The sequence below is a fragment of the Apaloderma vittatum genome, unplaced genomic scaffold (assembly GCF_000703405.1).
Source record: "Apaloderma vittatum isolate BGI_N311 unplaced genomic scaffold, ASM70340v1 scaffold10714, whole genome shotgun sequence".
Classification (NCBI taxonomy): domain Eukaryota; kingdom Metazoa; phylum Chordata; class Aves; order Trogoniformes; family Trogonidae; genus Apaloderma; species Apaloderma vittatum.
In genome coordinates this window covers 66,931-86,436 of record NW_009713220.1, presented here as the reverse complement: position 1 = coordinate 86,436, position 19,506 = coordinate 66,931, and the positions used below count along the sequence as shown (strand labels likewise).

The 19,506-nt window shown below is 41.8% G+C and overlaps 1 protein-coding gene across 1 annotated transcript; it reads right to left on the bottom strand.

The window, feature by feature from the left end:
* Positions 1-7,722: 7,722 nt before the first annotated feature.
* On the bottom strand, positions 7,723-19,049 carry PLD4 (phospholipase D family, member 4). Its single transcript, XM_009868288.1, has 10 exons — positions 18,990-19,049; positions 16,793-16,998; positions 15,920-16,103; positions 14,753-14,873; positions 14,262-14,389; positions 13,904-14,095; positions 13,311-13,450; positions 10,649-10,814; positions 9,275-9,371; positions 7,723-7,925 (listed from the first exon to the last, which is right to left on the bottom strand). Exons 1-10 carry the CDS (start codon positions 19,047-19,049, stop codon positions 7,723-7,725), a joined length of 1,497 nt encoding a protein of 498 aa, XP_009866590.1.
* Positions 19,050-19,506: the final 457 nt, after the last annotated feature.

Genomic DNA, 19,506 nt, shown 5'->3' with positions numbered 1-19,506 from the left:
GAGCAAACCTAAACGTGCTGATGAAAGCTTCGGAATAGCAGCACAGAATACTGGCAGTGCTGAACTTAAACTATCTGACAAACCACACAGTGAGACTGGAGAATCTACTGGAGAATTAAGTTTGCCAAAGTTAAAAACATTTGCTGTTGAAGTAAAGCCTTCCAGTAAACTTGAAGAAACCGTTCCTGATAAGTCACCAGAGGGAGTAACTGTGGGTGCCCTCTCTAAAGAGGAGGATGTAGCTGAAACACTAGAAGATGAAGACATCACCAATGAAAAAGAAAAGACTGATAGTAAAAGATCTCCTGGAAGATTCAAATTTTGGCTTCCAAGTGTTGGCTTTTCATCTTCCGGTGATGAAACAAACACTGAATCAAAAACAGAAGTGAAAAAGCCCATTCCAGAAGATGTGAAACCTGCTGACGCATCAGATGGTTCTTCTAAGCAAACTGAAAAAACTGGGTGGTTTAGATTTCCCAAGCTTGGTTTCACATCTCCTTCCAAAAAGGCTAAGACTGTTGACAAAGAGGAGATGGTTCATAAAGAGGGAAGAATCTCAGATGAAGACAGCCCATCTGATAAACCTGATGTATTTTTTGATGCACAAGAAAGCTTATCACCTAAAGAAACAGAGGGTGAAAAAGTTGAAATTGATGGGGCCTCATCTAATGTTCCAGTTTCTCGAACTATCGTGACATCATCAGCAAGAACTGAACTTATCTTGTTGGAGGAAGAAAAAGGTGGTCAAACTAATATTCCTGGAGGTACAACCAAATGAAGATTGTTTTTTCTCAACCCTCAATGCAAATAAAATCATCTACATGTGCAGAAAATAATATTTTCTTAATTTTCTAGTAACTGGAAATTAAACAAAACCAAAAGCTCATGTTCATGAAAACAATTGAACAGTATTTACCACATTCAAATTTTCAAGTAGTTGGATGTGCTATACTGTGCAACTAATAAAGATACTGCTTTCTTCAAATCTTCCCCAAAGACAACAATTACTACAGGTGCAGAGAAATCTATAGTTTTAGCAAAGTCTGAAAAGATACATGAACCATGAAAGCAAATCATTGAAAGGCTTGATGATAGCAGAAAGACTTGTTAAATAGCCTTCTCAAAACCCCACCAATTATGTTTAGATTATAGATTATTTACAGAGTGGAGTATAAACTAGTACTATGAGAACTATACTTACCTGTTTAGATTTTGGACCTTTCTAATCTACTTTTGCTGTCTTAATAAAATATTTTTCTTTATTTCAGCTAAGGTACTGTGTATATTCCACAAACATTTTAAAATGGAAAATAAAAACCAAATACTAGTTTAGAGAAACTAACACTTTACCTCTTCCTCCCTTCTCATTTTTTGATTATTGTGGTGGGTCACATTTAGCCTTAAAAGAATTTTTAAAGCAAACAAACAAACAAAACAAGAGAATAAATTCAAGACCAAAACCCATATGGCTCATTCATATTTTTAAGCTACTGAAATAAAACATGCTGACAAATAATTATTAAAATGTGGATAATAAATTTTAATGTATATATTTACTGAATAGTTAAATGCACAGAATGATCTGCCACACTGGTGGAATTGCTTCAGAGATTTTCTGGGAAAGGAGATGTATATAATTATTTGCTTCTTTGTTTATGTTAATGCTTCTCTCAAAAGCGTAACAAAAAACAGTGTATCTGTGGCAGCCTTCACATGTATCATTAAAACACTGTCTGTATTCTTAACTCACAATAAATCACCATATGAGTAATAGCTCGAGTAGCATGAGTTACTGATAGCAACTGTTAGCATTTGCTGATTCTGAAAATCCCAGCAAAAGGTTTGCGTACACCCCGCTATCTGCCTCAGTGGCTGGTCAGTGACAGCAGAGTTTCTAAATATGGTGGTCAGTGGAGACTGTTCACTCATTACCATCCTGTGTTTTACAGGTTTGCATGTACAGACAAGTTTCATTGTAGTAACTTTCTCATCTTGTATTTTCTTTCTCCATATTCTACTTAATTCAGAGAAAGTAGACACAGCAAAACAATTAGAAACTGTTGTAAAGGAAGTGTACTTGGTTGTCAAACCATCTGTTGCTTAAGATGTTCTTCATTTCTGTATATTTGAGGTAGATTTAAATATTCTAAAGAGAACTGCTGGCGGTCATTTTAAAGAGAACTCTAATTATCTCTGAAGAGACTGTTTGCTTACGTGTTAGGCATGTAGCATTCATTTGGATCCTGCAAGGTCTCTCTGAGTTTTCCCTAAGTACAAAAGTCATTGTTCAATAGACCCAAAATTACCACGTCAGACAAGACTGAGGAAAATGTTGTGATCAAGACAGAAAAATTAAGTCCAGAAAAAGGGAATGTATGGAATAAATTCTAACAGCAGCTCATACCCACCTGCAAAGCAGCCTTCACATAAAGTGTTTCTCCGATGGTGTCCATTTACTTAGGCTCACAAAAAGGAATCTACCTAGACAGCACTGAATGTAGGAGTCTGTTGCAAAGGTGACAGAATCAAGTCAATGAAAATTGAGCTCTGAGACAGCAGTGACCATAGAGCAATAATCACTATGATGTTTTTAAAATGTGAATGAAATAGTTAAGGGAAGAGCAGTAGTGAATGGAAGCAGCAATAAAATCTTCCTCCAAATAGGCTAGTGTCAGCTTTGGAAATGGTGAAGGTTAACAAAAAAGGCAACCAGGTTACCAAGGTATTACCCATGGGTAAGAACAGAGCTCAAAAAGGTGCAAGGAGCACAGATGTTTTGTTAACAGGCTGACTCTGACTCCACCTGCACACTTAGTTTGAAATGCTCAAGTTTTTCTTTTTACTGTGGTAGGTTTCCTTGATTACTGCTACTTATTTTTTAACATCTGAAAAAGTGGGCTGTTCAACTAAACGTCTATCTAAAGTCTCCAGCCAAACAAACCCGTAACTGTGGTTTGACACACGCACAGAAAGGTACAAATGCACTAAAAAGACACTTTCACCCTGGTAATTTCTTGCATTGCCAAGACATGAATACATCTCTTTTGGTTGGCTGTTTTGATGTTATATTTTGTGATGGGTTTTGTCTGGTTGCGTTTTTGGTATCAGGATGGGGTGGGGCTACAGGAGTGACTCCTCCAGAGAAACTTCTAGAGCCTTCCCCAGTCAGGAAACCATCCAGACCTACCCCTAGCTAAGACCAGGCCAGTCAGCACCTCAGTGAATCAATCTGTTCAAGAGGGGATGCGTTTTGTGGAGTCCCTCTTTCCCCTTGTCTTTTGCGGAGTCTTTTTTTGCTTTGGAGAGTTGGGGGGAGGTGAGAAGAGAGCAAACACACAGTCAGGGAGGAAGGGGAGGAGAAGGGCACCAGAGCAGAGATCTCCCCAAGACCCATGGTGAGACAGCAGGTGGAGGCTCTCCAGACCAAGGATCCAGTTTATCACCTGTGGAGGTGCCCAAGAAGAGGACCACGCTGGAGAATAGGACCAGGCTGGAGCAGAGGATGTGCCTGAAGCATACCGTGACTCCAAGGAGGACCCAGGCTGGAGCAGGCAGGCTGCAGCCTGTGGATGTGTCCCACGGTGGTGGGAAGGACTCAGGAGGAGGAGGATTGTCTCCCCTGAGATGGAGACCGCATGGTGGCAGGAGAAGGCTTCGAGGAGTCCTCTTCCTAAGCAGGAAGGATAGACCACACCTCCATCCCCTCCTTCTCCTGGGAGCCTGGCGGGAGGAGGTAGCTGGGAAGAAGGGAGGGCTGGGGGGAAGAGGTGTTTGAGATCTGTTTGTAATTACTTTCTCTCACTATCCTGACCTGATCTAGTTGATTTGGTTAAACTGATGGTGGCAAGTTAAATTTATGTTTGTTTTCTCCTCAAGACTGTTCTGTTATTTGCCCATGACCATAAGTGACAAGTGAAAACCCTCCCTGCTGTAATCTCAGTCCTCGAGTTTTTCTTGTTGAATTTTCTCCCTTCCCATCTCTAAAGGGGCGGCGAGGAGGGGTGTGAACGAGCAGCTGTGTAGCTCTTGTTCCCGGCACAGTGGGTTTGAACTATGACATGTTTCAAGCATGACCTCACATATCCCAAAGGCAAGAGAGCCCAAATTAATACTGACTGAGATGATACAATAGGAATAGGATAGGATAGGATAGGATAGAATAGGATAGGATAGGATAGGATAGGATAGGATAGGATAGGATAGGATAGGATAGGATAGGATAGGATAGAACAGAATAGAATAATAGAATAGAATAGAATAGAATAGAATAGAATAGAATAGAATAGAATAGAATAGAATAGAATAGAATAGAATAGTTCAACTGGAAGGGACCTACAGCAAAGGGATCCACTGCCTGACCACTTTAGGGCTGACCAAAAGTTAAAGCATATTATTAAGGGTGTTGCCCAAATGCCTGTTAAATACTGACTGGTTTGGGGCATCAACCACGTCTCTAGGAAGCTCATTTCACTCTTTCTGTAAAGAAATGCTTTCTAATATCAAGTCTGAACCTTCCCTGATGCAGCTTTGAACCATTCCCACACATCCTGCCACTGGGTATCAGGAAGAAGAGATCAGCACTTTCCTCTCCAGATCCCCACCTAAGAAAGCTGCAGAGAGCGGAGGTCCATAAATCAGTGCCCATTACAGAAGAGCTATCTTCGAGGGATTAAGGAAATATTTAGGACTATCAAAAAATTAAATGAACAGTGATATAGCATAAATGGTCAATAAAAATTTTCCTCAGTACTTGGATGAAGGCAACAAAGGTGTGATCTATCTGGAACAACTGAGAAAGAAAATCCTGAATAATGAGGGAAAAAATTGAAAACAGAGAATGCTGAATCTTTTGGAACAAGCTGTGTGAAGCCAGGTGCCTTTGTAGTCCTGTCAGAACTCATAAAACTGTGGAGCCAGTGAGGTTCTGTCCTGCTGTCATCTGCATTGCTGTCAGCCTTGAGGCACTGCACCAACCAAGCGCTCTCAGAAACAAGACTGCTGGGAGAGCGGTGCTGCGGTGCTGCAGGAAGGGCCACTGAGGTAAAGCAGGGATGGTTCATGTCAGTTGTACTCTCCATCATAATGCAAGTACATGGGAGGAGCTGATCAGAGGAGACTATCCATGCTCAAGATTCAAATCAGTGTTTTTCTGGACATTAATAAAGCAATACTGAAAAAAATCTGAACTGCCTGCGACCAAACTAGAAAATCCATCCAAAGATAATAAATAGGTGCTAATGAACACTACTGGAGGCCCCAGCTTACATTTTGTACAGTCCTTAACTTGAAGAAATCGTGAACTAAAGGAATGAGTCAAGCAACAGGTGGGTGGACACGGACTGTTATTAACCCTGTTCCATAAAAGTACTGGAAGACTCAAAGTCTGGTTATAGCTTACACCATATTCTACTTCTGTAATAGAGAACAAGTAAATTAGAATCAAGCTATGATGGGGCCTAAAAAGTCTCAAAGGACACCAGTGAAATAAACTTCAGTTCTTCTTAGATCAAGTTCATTGTCTTAATCATAAACCATTCTTCATATGTGGAGGAAAAACGACACAGCTGATGCCAGTAAAGAAAATGAAAGCACACTCACATAAGCATCAATCTTTCCTTTATAAGCTAAACCTTATGCCACATGAGTCTTATACTACCAGAAGACAAACCTTCCAGCTTGCCCAGAAACGCCGTCCCAGTGAAAGCTCAGTAGCTCACAGAGTTCTCTTCTTACTCCTGTTAGCTATTCCCCCAAACCAGTGAAATCGTAGTTTCGAGTGCCATCTACAGGAGCGCACTTATCCGTAGAAAATAGTTTTGTTGGGTAAAGACAAAGATTTTCAAACTGACTCACCAGTCTCACTGGGAAAAAAAAAATTGTCTGATGTCGTTCTTGCATACAAGTATGAATACAGTGCATTTTGCTAATAAAGGATAATAAACTCGTGAAATGGAGCTAGTGAAAACTAGCTGGCCAGGCTTTACTTAGCCAAACATTTTAATTAGTGAGTGGAAGTCTCAAAATATTAACCAGCCTTTAGAAAGGAAATAGGAGAGTGCTAAAAACATCTGCATCTTCCTTAATATTCAAATACTCACAAGATTTCAATGTTACCTGTAAATTCAACTACATGTCTTAAAAATCTGCCTTAATAACAACAAGCACTGCTTTGTAATGGTGGATAAAACAATGCAATAAATCTTGGAAGTGTCTAGAAGAGACAGCTAAGGGGCAGCCTGGAAACCAAAAAAAATGGAAAATTAGTTGGGATCATCTCCATAAGACCTCATGGGGAAGGGGCCTTGTTTGCATGGGGATTCTGTTCACAAATATATAAATTAGTCTACCCATAGACAATCACAGTAGGTCCCTTCATCATTCCCAACACAGAGCAGGGATTCAAAAGCACCAAAACACTTCATCTGGAGGATGAAGGGGTTGTACTGTGATGGAGAAACCCGTGCTCCCACTACCCAGTGCTGTGTCTGCAGCAAGAGATTGCAACTGATTGAGGCCTTGCCGGGACAGGTTTGAAGACACGAGCTGCCACACGCCTTTTGGGGCTGGGGAGGTCTGCTGTGCTTTCACAGCTCAGAGATGAGGTGCCAGGATGGGGGGGTTTGCCCGACCCTTCTGTGGAGCCACGCTCCGGGCCTTCACCTTGGGCCCTCATCAGTCCCAAAGTAAAAAATTCATTTTGCAACTCCCCTTCCACTGTCAGGCAAAGGTGCACAGACCTGGTGAGGTTCATGGAGCACCAGCCCGGTGTCATTCGCATCACTCCACAGCTGGAGCACATGCCCTGCTTCCCTTTTGTGTCATGTCTGAGAGTCACCCAGGGAAGAGCCACCACGCGGTGATGGGTACAGACATAAGGCACCAAGTAGTTTACGGTCCTTATGTGCTTGCAGAAGAAAAAGCAGCCCAGAAGCTCAAGGCTGGTCAGGGCCAGCACCAGGACAGGTGTCCAGGAATAACGAGGATCTCCAAGCACTACCCACAGTGCAGGCGGGATGCCTTTGCCATGCCAGCATTCATAGAGCAGCTTTGCCCTGCTCCCTCCATCCTACTTGCTGCATGAGGGCAGCGGACAGATGTCCAAACTTCCCCAGATGCTCAGGGGTCCAGGGCGGCTGAGCTGGAAGCTGGCCTCAAGGTTTCCAGGCATTTAGCTCTGGAAACTAGCCTCAACACTTAAATACAGGTATTTTCCTGTACCTCTGATTTCTAAATTCTTTTTAAAATCTGCCCTCATTCTTGTAGGTGTTTACTTGCACGACTCAAATCTTAAAGTGGCTATGAGTTTATTAAAAAATACTTTTAGACACATGTAAGCAAACGCTGTTAATAGAACATTAAAGTTGAAATCTACAGCTTCCTAACACAAAAAAGCACAGCGATACTTATCTGCATCTCTGATATTTTAAGATCTGTTTGTATCTTCTGTGTTTGCTTTTATATTAGACAGCTTGTCATATAACACCATAAGTATTTAATTAACCCTGGGATGAGGTAATCATGCAAAAAAGTAAATGTCACACACTGACTAACGGTTCTGCAAGAAGAGTCAACTATGAGAAATTCTCGTGTCATCAAACAATGGGGCTGCCACGAGGATGTGATTTCACTGACAAAGACATAAAGACAGCTCCTTGTTTTGCATGGGGAGCAAGACTCGAATATATTACTTGTTTCTATTTCAAATGTGTATCTCAATTCACTTCAAAGTCTCCAGTTACAGTCTTTCTGTCCTTGCACCTCTTCCAGATTCACTGCATATTTGGAATTCCAGTCTCGCTCAAAAATGTTTTTTAATTGTTCCTGGATAGGGAGGTACCTTCTTTGCACGTTGGTCAAATTCTGTTTGATAATTAGTCCCACACCAGCTGTATTAACGAAGTAATCTTCTGACCAGTTTGAAGTACCTATGCAATGGGAAAGTAGCTAATTAGAAAATATTCATTTCCCTGTGTTTTGTTTGATCTCCATACTTGTTAAGTCCACATTGCCTGGCTTTGCTGATTTGCTGTACAACTGCAAATCTCATTAGGACCAATGGAGCAGCAAAAATCAGGTCACCCCCTTCTTATTCCAGACCTCAGGTTTCGGAAAACCAGTATTAATTGCAACCCCGAAGCTTCATAACCTTCTGATTCCTTACAGCCAGTGGCAGAGATGCAACAATCTACTAATTATAAATAAGGGAATAGAGTGCAGCATTTGGGTATTAAGAGGGGTAAAAGCCAGTGTTTGATATGGGTTTCTGTGTTTAAAGAAAAAAAACACCTCAATGAACTTAATTGCCTTTACTCATTAAAGGAAAACAAGAGGAGAAACTGGACCCTTGATCAATAAATCCTCGGGAGCTCTTCTGAGCTCAGCATGCAATGTCTGCTTTTAAACCAGGCAAAGCTGGGAATCCAAGGTGTAGACATTGTCTAGGGCTCTCTTCAAAGCTACCACAATTCAGAATATTAAACACTCTGAAAAAAATACATGTTTTATCACTTAGCACTTCTCCTGATGGTTGCCTTAGCCAGAAAAATCTGCTGTCAATTCCAGAAGGTGCTTAGGCATGAAAAGAAATTATCTGTCTTCAAAAGACAATTCATTAAGAAACAAGTTGTATTAAAAGCAATTGGAGCTGCAAGTCCTCAGCCCATTGGAAGATCTATTTTCTGGTTTGCATTGCGTGGAGGGTGAGCCTACTGAAATGACAGAGCCCTTTCACATTGCCTTTTTTGAGGCATCCTACTAAAACACTGAAAAACAAACATAGAATCACAGAATTGCCTAGATTGGAAAACTATCCTGAATTTCAGGAACTGAGCAGCAATTGACATTACTGTTTTCTCATTTCCTTTCCTAGAGTTCCATTCAACAAACAGTGCGTGGAATTAATTCCTCTCAGCAGTTTCTTTTTATTAAAGCACAATAATGTTATATACTAGAGCAGTAGCTATTGCTGCATCATTCTGAGCACACAGTCTGTGCAATTTCTGCTGTGCTTGTCACAGGCTGTGCCCTCAGACTTGTCGTGCTCTGTTCTTAGTAGTTCACAATCATATTAAATAATCTCTTACTGAACTTGACCTACATTATTGTCTGCCCTTCACATCTCTACGTCTTTATCCAGGGCAGGCATTCTGATAAAGCCATATACTCTGATACGTTTATCTGCTTTCCATGGCAAAATGAGGTCTTTTTGGTGCTGCAGCTCATCCTATCTCAGTTTCAGTCCTATAGATCTGAAGTAAGTGTTTGGAATACATACCAATATAGGCTACTTGATCAGTGACCATGTATTTGTTGTGATTCACTCTCCCATGAGGAATATTTGTGTGATTCAGAACTGGAACAATGAAGAGTTTCTGGAGGGAGAAAAAGTAAAAACATAAATAGAAATAACAGAGTTAGGAACAGACTGAATAATTGGACAATGCAGATTTTCTGTATTTTCAAAGAATAGAGTAATAGGGGAGAATAGAAGAGAATATTCTGCATACTGTTATTAAATGTATTATAAAAGAGACATTACTCTTATCCAAGAAAACTAACAAATAGTGCTTCCACTATATATAAGATTGGATAAGCAATTGAGATCGGATAAGGGTAATGTTCTCTTCACAATGTTCCATTAGTGGCACAGCTATTATCATTACAGGGCAGATAATTAAATGCAGTTTTAGGCAGCTGTTTAATAGATCCGCATTTACCACTGATTGCTGCTCTTATTTTGTGCTAGAATGGGCTGATCACAGACACGAGGGGTACTGCATGCAACAACAATGCCTAGCTTTTTGTGTTAACTCTTACTCAATCTACATTTCTATTATTTCTGTTCCTTTTTTTCATTATTTTTTTTTTTTGGTAAAAAACATTCCTCCTTACTTCTGTGACTTCTCTCTGTCATGGTAACTGCATTATGCTGGGAGATTCCACACCATCCCCACTCCACTTGATATATTCTAGCCTAGTGCCTATGGCCTGAGTGTAATATTTAGGGGCTGGTTAGCTCAGTGGGTTGAGCGTGGTGCTGACAACAATGACAACACCGAGGTCGCGGGTTCGATTCCCACTCGGTCCCCATGTGTTGCCTGGTCTAGTCTAGAGAGGTGGTGTCTATTCTGGTCTAGAGAGGTGGTGTCCCTGCCCGTGACAGGGAGGTTGGATTTAAATGATCTCTAAGGTCCCTTCCAGCCTAGGCCATTCTATGATGATGATGAATTCAGGAGATTTAGTGTTCAAAAGTGGGTCCATTTGTGTAGGCAGTCAGTAGAGCTCTCAACTGTAAAAAAAGTGATAGTAATTAGAAGCATTTAAGATACTCCAAAGGGGAAAAGGTCTATGAGAAGAGCACTGAGTTGTCATATAAACTGTTACTGTCATGGTGCTCAGTAAAAGTGACTGCCTGGGTGATGTTACAAGTGCTGCAGCTAGGCACTGCCCTCGATACCACCCATAGCTGGAAATAGCTACTCTTCAAAGATCATCTCTTGGGCCTCATTATCTTCAGGACTGCAAGAAATGGATAATCTACTTCTCTAAAACCTGATACTTGGATGTGCCACTGGCAGCTTAAACTCAAAAATCAGCGAGGGGCAAATATCTTCAAGCTGTCTTTCCAAAATCAGGTTTCTCATCGTACCACGCTGACACTGATGTGGGCACGTGGGTTGTCGAGGGCACGCAGAGACCTCAGGTAGTAGAACATATTTGGGTCAGAATGGGTCCAGCAGCTGACCAGAAGCCGGATTTTTACTCTGTTGTTGAAAGCTGCACGTCTCAGAGCATTGTCAATGGTTGGCCAGTATCTAGAGAAACATAGGTGGGTAGAAAAAGGGATATTTTTGAAAGAGTTCAGTAGAAAGCTGCGACTGAGAATACAAACTGAGAATACAAGGATGCCATGCACAGATGCGATCTCTCATGTTCAGGAAGAGGAGCACTTGTGCCTTTATTGGAGGTATAAATAAGATTTCTGCCTTCTACCCATCCCAGTCTCTGCCAAATTGGGTTGAAATGATCAAAAAGTTTAAACCCTAGTAAAGTGCATGTACACAGATACACACATGACATGGTGCCATCACACTCATTTCCTTAGAAGAGTGGAGATAACAAGAACAACTCCAACGGAAAGCTAGATCATACAGCACAAAGTAAACAGGACAGCGCAGAGCCTAGAGGAAAACCTAAGAACAGTTTTGCGGAATATGGCCATTTCAGGATCCTGGAGACTGTTTCTGGTGTCTGCAGTGCTCCTGTGCCATCAGCCAGCATGGGCAGGCTCCATCCCTCCCCACCCCTCCTTGCCCTCTTTAGTGTGGCCTGTGCCCCGAGGCAGCAAACACAGCTCTGCTCTTGGGAACGTGAGGCTCTCCGCTTTCCTGACACTCGTGTGGGCAGTAGCTTAGGGAAAAATTGTTAACATCCGCCACCCAACTACACAACTCCAAGAGCTGGGCTAACAGACAGCCCCTGACTAGTAACTCCAGACGCCCACGTAGTATTTTTATTCTGTAGATCCTAACAGGTGCTGCACGGAAGAAGACAAGCATCTCTGGTACAGATTGGAGGACTCAGAGACAGGTCTGGCACTCGCTCACAGTCCCGTGAGCAATGATGAATTAATTTGCCTAAAACCTTTTGATTTTATGTACAAAGGCCTGAATTCTCTAATCCTTCCTCACACTTCGTCTTATCCCAATCAATGGACCGGCCATGTGCTTTCAGGCTAACTTGTAGATCCTGAAAAATTCAGGGAAACATGCTATTTAGAAATGCCATTTTTGAGCAGTTGCCGTTTTAAAAATATATCAGTTTCTAGTCGATTAACACTCAAGTATTAAGACAGCAGCTTTGTTCCCTCTGCCTCAGCTGCTGGAGGAACCTAACCTGAACTAATCAGCCTCAATTCATTGCACTACAGCTGGTTGCTGTGGACATAGCCAGAGGCCCCACGCCGCCTTCCCTGGGCCTTTCAAGCTCTTGTTTGCATCTGATCAGGCCCTAGATGTCACAAACAGTGGATTAAGGCTTCAGATGAAGAATGAGAAGTATTAACACACTTGTTCCTGTGGGGGAAAAGAGACTTTCTGTGAACATATTTTTAGCCAAAAGCAGATGAGAAAGCCAGAGATTCAGCTGTAGAGTCCGAAACGTAGAAACTGAAAATTCTCTAAGCTGTTTGATTTATAAAAATATCCTCCAAGTGGAAGCTATGCTTTGAGATTTTCTTTCAAAGACAGTGGAATTATTTGTGTCTGTCTCTTATCCTACAGCCTTCCTGCTAACACACATACACAGCTGAACAACACAAGCTTTGCACAGTCACGCCACAGGACATGATGCATGGCTAAATGGCAACACAGAGCTCACCCTATTCTTTACAAGCCACGTTGTACACAATTGTTTCCCTCAAACTTCTTTCTTAGTCTGATTAGACAACTGGAAAACTCAGAAATGTTATAAGCAGGTAAGACTCAGACCACCTGATTGTGTGTGAACGTCCTATTTCAAGCATATCTAAGAATTGGGAGTCTTAGTGGTTGCCCCATGACTGACTAATTTTCTGTGTTACTCAGGTTTGAGTTGATGGGCAGAGTCTGCATAATTCTGCTGTGACCTTGAGCAGCCCACCAGGACCATGGCGGGAGTCCACCACATGCAATTTGATCACTCCCGATAACCACTGCTGCCTTCTCTTTAAGAAATGCTGCTGCATACATTGGATCCTTAGATGAAATCATTTAAAAAAAAAAAAAGGAAAATGAAAGCCCAGAAGTTTCTTTTAAGACCTGTTTCAGCTACCATTGCAGAGGTCAGCAAATATAGTTAAGAAACACTCTCTAAACTATGCTTCAAATACATCAAACAGGCAGCAGAGCCAGAAGTCAAGAGTCTTCAGAAGTGAACAGAAAGAGAGAAATAGGAGCAGAAGAGGGGAGCAAAGTAACATTTTCTTGGACAAGTCTGATGACAGATACATTACTGCTGTTCCCATTCCTCTGTTCATAAAGCTGTTCTATTTTATTTTGAAAGGAGCTGTACCTAACTGTACTTAATCTGGCACTTCACAGTTTTCTTGCTGTGTGAAGAGGCCAGGAGGCTGCTTTAAAATGCCAGCAAAGCACATGGGCAGTGTTAGATACCATCCTTTCTGTGGAATCAGTATTTGCAGAATCCACGAGGTGCTCCTGAATGCAGAGCAAAGCCTCTCCTCAGAATATTTCCATTGAAGAAGGTGGGGAATAGTACATTTTTCCCTAAAATAGTGCAGTCACCTGATTTGCTCAGGATTAAAATTGTACCTTTCTGGATGAATGAAACGGCTAGTCGGGAAATATTCCATAACAGAAACATAAACAAATTTCTGTGCCTCACTGATAATACTGGTTATAGCAAAGAGGTCATAGGTGCGATTTTCTGCGCAAAAAGCTGGAGGAGAAGCCTGTAAAGAAGAAAACACACATGTCAGCAATTTAATCCTTTTTTCTGTCAGATTTTGATTCATTTATATTAATATATTCATACCTGTTCAGTTTTCTCTACAGTAGCTCAAAGCACTTGAGGTGGACCACTATTGTTCCTCACACCTTACATGTCCTGATGGGTCAGATACTTCCTGATATAGTGAACCCACAGGTGATTAAAGGAGACCTGCACCTCTTTCTTGCCATATGACCTGATGGCCAAAGCCAGGTTGACCCTTACTCCTTGAGTACTTCCAGAGAAGCCCGAGGAATTAGTTATTATCCAACTGCAACGTAGGTAACTGAGGACTGTTGAAGAGACTTTTCTGGCCAATGCTTAAACATACTTTGCAGTCTATCTTGTTATTTTAAAACATACCAGTGCTTAAACATACTTTGCAGTCTATCTTGTTATTTGAAAACATACTCACAGAAAAATAGGCTTCTGTCAAGATTCCCTTAAATTCTACTTCCAGAGGATGGTGTTTGTTAATGTGGGTAGAATAATTAAGAGGCCAAGGGAATGGGATTGCATGTCCAAGATCCCAGTAAGTACTAAACGTTTTCCAAAGGTCTTCAGCCAAGCAGCTGCAGTTGTATATCACAGCACCAAACTCTTTCACCTGCAAAGAGATCAATCTATGTCACAGCCTCAGAGAGCCACCTCCAGGGTTTTCTTTGCTGTTTGTGCCACTCAGTCGGTATTTTACATCATTATAATTTTTCTCTGTTATATGCTAGAATGTGAATTTTCCCCTAGATCTTTGAATATGCAGAACCAGAACTTACCTGAGATAAAGACCTCCAGTCCATATTTGCACTACCAATGTATATGTGTTTCATGTCTACAATCCAGAATTTGCTATGCAACACTCCTCCCGCCAAGTGTCCAAAATCAATCCTTTTTACATGAGCCCCTGAAGAAAGATGGAGAGGGGAAAAAAGAGTTTAGGTACGGCATGGAGAAAATGGTCCACTGCTCTCCTGACAGCCAGGACATGGCTGGATGTCTACTACTTGCAGCCAGTTATGGCTACCAAAATTCACAAGCACTCGGTCCTGGGAATCCAGTAACTTGCAAAAATACACAGAATGTGACCTTTCAGAAACATCCTTGAGGGCATGACAACATACACAGAAATCATGAGCTAGTGAACACGTAGTGCTTGTCCTGTGAACCCATGGAAGCACCACCATGCCAGAATAGGCCTTGGAGACCAGTTTTTCTCGGATGCCTTTTTGTAGTACTGAAGTTCATCATACCAACGCAGGATAATTACCTTTTTCCTCTAAAATCTCAAGGTCAGTTGAATTTGTAGCCAAAGTTGGTATACTTGTTGCAATATACACAGAGATGTTCTCTGTGAGTAATCTCTCAAACCTCTTCAGAATATCTTCACCCTGTATGGTAAATTGTTTGTTATTTTTTACATTTTGTTATAGACCATTTAACAAGATGCATATATGCAAGTTACCAACATATTATTCCTTTGAAGAATGCCAACACAATTAAGGTCAGAAATTAAACCTATTTCAGGAGTGTTCCAAGTAGAGAAAAAAGGGGACAAAGATTCTGATCCCATGTATGAATTGAAGTTTATTTGCTGTCATCTAATGCTATAAAAGTTTTGAAAGTACAACCACAAAATATTCCAGCCTTCAGAGGTGAATGTCCCAGTGAAGAGCAGCTGCTGGATGCTCAGTAGATATGCTCTGTCATTTCTCCCTGAGGAAAAAGTAAGAGGGACTGTCCTACACTGAGCTATCCCTTAGACAAGGCTCAGCCTTATATCTGTCACTTCTACTTCTTCTCATTTGTAGGAAATAACTCATCTCCATCTCCAGAACAACCTGGGGAGGAAGACAAGGGGATCAGTCCCATGAGGATACTGAGGAGGATGTGTCAGTCTGGGGTCAGAGGCTCAGCCCACAGTGACAAACAGGCCAGTGTGTGGTCTGTCTGCAAACAGAACCATTTCTGACACGTGAGTGAACTCTGTACCTTCCTGAAATAGGGTGGCCTTGTCCCTTCCGCTTTTCAGAACAGGCCCTGCTCAAGATTGCTTGGGAGGTTGTCAGCTGCCAAAGACCAAAAGAGAGCCAAGGGACAATTAAACATGATGGATGGTCACAAGCTGATCTTTTGCCATGGCCTCTGTCATTTACTTTGGGTGGAGAAGCCAGAGGAAGTGTGGTTTCAAGGCTGACCTCTGGTTGCTCTTAAAACTGCACAGAAATATTCAGAGAAATGGACAGAGTCCAGATGGAGTTTAGCATGACTGGAGGAGGAAAGCTGGTGTGCTGCTTCAGACCAGCATGGAAAACTTTTCTGGGTTTGCAGGAAAAATCAAGGAATGTCTCCAGAAGACAGATCACACAATCTGACACCTGCGGCCTGTACATGAGATATACAACCACAAGCGTTGTTATCATTGATTTTCTCTTACCTGCTTGGAAGTTGAATCATTGACGTTGATATCCTTCCCAGTAAGAGACCAATAGTAAGAAGCCACATGAATTTTTTCCTGGGCTGTATCAAGGAGTCTCATCCAGGCTTGGTACAAGGGTTTGGCTGCAGTGCTATTTATCTCAAAAGGTAAGTCGTAAGGAACGTTTTCCACAAGTTCAAAGCTGCAATGGCAATTATATATTGTGAAGCAAGCAACTGTGACCCAAGCAGAAAACCAAGCACCTGTCAGGCCATACAGTTGGCCATTTTGGATGTTAATCTCAAAAGCAAACAAGCTGAGCTGGACAAACACACTGGGAGTACTCTCTATACTCAGCTTTTATGGCCAAGCATCTATCGTACATGGTTCTCCCAAATCCAGCAGAATGACTTCTCAGTAACTGTTCTGAGCTTTTTATTTTACCATCCTAAACACGAGGAGAAAAGTAACTCCCCGGAGCTGGATGTCGCTTTGGTACCCTCTTCACCCTCTGCCGGGACAAACATCCACTGTCGCCTGCAGCCTCTGGCAGAAGGTGAGCTCACCAGAGGCTGTTCTGCGCACTGGTTGCTCTGATGCCTCCCACCACTGTCACAACAGGAGGATGGCTGGAGGTGGTGGAGTAGCAGCAGAGCTATGCTGAACATACAATCTCAGGACCAGCGGTGATGCTGTCCCTACTGCCCCCCCATAATGGGCAACTACTGATGGCCCAAAGCCTAGACAACAGCCTCATTCTTCCCAAATTCGTGGTAGATTATCATAGCTTATACAATGGGAAGAGAACAAAAGCCATGCTGATATTTTCAGCATTGTAACTAGCTCTTCATCTGGTGATTACTTCTACATGTGCCATTGGGCCTGGCTTACCTGCAGGAGGCATTGGATCTGTTGGTGCTCTCCTGAACTACTGTGGTTCCTGGAAGATCTCTGTAGAGTCCTTCTTCCTCCTCCAGCTCTGTGTAAATGCTGACAACTGCTTTTTCTCTGTTATTATCCACTGTGCTGTGCATTTTCATGAAGTAAACAGCTATCAGGACAAGACCAAGTATCAAAATTGCCCCAAAGATTTGAAACTAGAACAGAATCCAAACAGGAGAAGATTTAAGCAATCAGCAAATCACTGATACACCAGCTAATGGATGAATACCTGTTGCAGCTGAGTGACTCACTATCTTTGAACAGTAATTCTGCTTTCAGCTACTTGCAGGCAGTATTCTTGGATGCACCACTGGAAGTGAGCACCACAAGATATATTGGGGTTGGTTCGTGTGAGGACCATGATTTTAGTTTTTTTTTTTCCTGTGCCAACATATAAACCCCCTGTGTTTTTACAGACTTCATGATTAGGCTGTAGGAGCTGGGATTATTCAGCCTGGAGAAGAGAAGACTCCAGGAGGACCTGATAGCTGCCTTCCAATACCTGAAGGGAACCTACAGGAAGGCTAGGGAGGGACTTTTTACAAGAGTGTCCACTGATAGGACAAGGGGAAATGGGTTTAAGTTGAAGGAGAATAGATTTAGATTAGATCTTAGGTAGAAATTCTTCAGTACGAGGGTGGCAAGACTTTGGAATAAATTGCCCAGAAACGCTGTGGCTGCCTCCTCCCTGGAGGTGTTCAAGGCCAAGTTGGATGGAGCCTTGAGTAGCTTGATCTAGTTGAGAGGCATCCCTGCCCATGACAGGGAGGTTGGATTAGATGATCTCTAAGGTCCCTTCCAGCCTAGGCCATTCTGTGATTAATTTGACATTAATTAACTTTATGTAGCACAAGACAAATGGGTGCTCAACACAAGATTAGCTGTGGGATCAAGCCTCTTACTACCATAAAGAGGAAGTTCATGAAGTCAGGGGAAGAAAACAGGTCTGAAAATGTCAGAAGGAGAAGGACATTTTGTGGTTTCTTAACATGTTCTGGTTTTGTCTTGTAACTTAGACCTCAAGTAAGTGAAACTACACGAATGTCACATCCATATGGTAAGTGAACAGTATTTCCTTGTTCTAGTATGGTGATTCAGCTTCATTTTATTTTTTCTGTATTTCATTTTTTTTCCTGAAAGTAGATGGAAGGAAAAATAAATAGCTTGGTCACTTGGTGTATCTATACCTGGAGTCCAGCCACTCACGTGCTGAAATATATAGCACCAGGCTCTATATGTTGCCCTATATTGAGGAGGAAAAGAGTCACCAATGCAGATCCATTTACCCCAACAATTATCATGTCTGGGTCCCAATGGCAATTCCTTGGAGCTGGGACCATCCACCACCTTATGACAGGCAATGTGCACTTCAGATTTCAGCTTTTGTAACCTCTCCAGGCAGGAGAACCAAGTCTGAAAGTGATGATCATGAGGTTGCAGCTATAAATGTGAGCTCTCAAAAGGGTACATATTAAAATTGTTGGAGACCAGTTACCTCTGGAAGTATCAGTTTCTATGTGGACAAAATTTCTGACTTTTCACTTTCTCTACTTTTCTCAAGATCTACAATACTGCCATCAAGTTCAGGCAGTGCTTTGAATGAGAAAAACATTTTTAAACTGACTATCTACTTAAATTTTTACCCTCTGGATTGTTTTCCGTCTCACTGAGGACAAACAAAATCCCACTAATTTTTAAGAGTTCTGCATTTCATCCTGTGAACCTGTTGGCAATATCTAAACATCACACAGGTTTTAGAGAACATTTCTGTGGTAAGAGATCTGTTTTGAAGCCACATCTTGCTGTCACCATGATGTACGCTGTGATGTCCAGGTCCTCTAGGCATGCTAAATGAAGAAACAAATGCTGTGCTAATGGTGGAAGTGAGGGTGTTTGTATGAGCAAGGTTTACATCCTGAGCCACGGCTGCAGGATTAGGTTCCACATTACTCCCTCTTGGCAAGGTTTGATCAGCATGCTGGATACATCAGTGAGGGTTTTGTCAGTCATTTACAAATAGGATCAAAATCTACACGGATTTCTAAAACAGGCAATAAAATCATTCTTCTTAATCTGCTATTTCTTGTTACAAGTGTCAGTGTAATCTCAGCTCGTGTAGGCAAGTGTAGCGTATCCCAATAATTACCATTTTGACATATTTTTGATTGTCCACGCTTAATTTCGTGTTGGAACACTCATTAAACATCGGGGATGTTTTAAGTGTTTTTTTCACAATCTGAAAAACAGAAAGGGGAAAAATAAAACTTTATGGCAACATTTGTATTAAGCCAGTCACAAGCTAAAAATGCAGGTTACTGCTACTTCTTTATATGGTGCTCTGAGATTTAGGTATGGAACTGTGCACCATCTTCACTGTATTACGGGTCTTGAGTGACATTAATAAATCCCAAAGTGAGAGGGAGAGGTCCCTGCATTTTTCCCTCATGCTGTATCTATGCAAAAATCACTGCAGTAATGAATATGTAAACAACTGCATCACAGCATCTTCAAGTTATCCTTCAACACCCACTTTTGTCCTGTTTCAAGCTGATACATTTGCCAACAAGCAATAATGACGCACAGAAGCCATGGGTTCTAGTGTAGAGCATCAATGTCAATCTGTGTCTGACTCAGGGTCCTGCTCTCTTCCTATGTGTGTAAGT

What these genes read in the sequence shown, in the direction of transcription:
- PLD4 (XM_009868288.1), bottom strand. Translation starts at nt 19,049, where the DNA reads ATGTTTAATGAGTGTTCCAACACGAAATTAAGCGTGGACAATCAAAAA. An exon ending in ATGATTCAACTTCCAAGCAG is followed by an intron (nt 14,874 to 15,919) that starts GTAAGAGAAAAT and finishes TTTACCATACAG; the next exon opens with GGTGAAGATATTCTGAAGAG. An exon ending in TGAGATTTTAGAGGAAAAAG is followed by an intron (nt 14,390 to 14,752) that starts GTAATTATCCTG and finishes ATCTTTCTTCAG; the next exon opens with GGGCTCATGTAAAAAGGATT.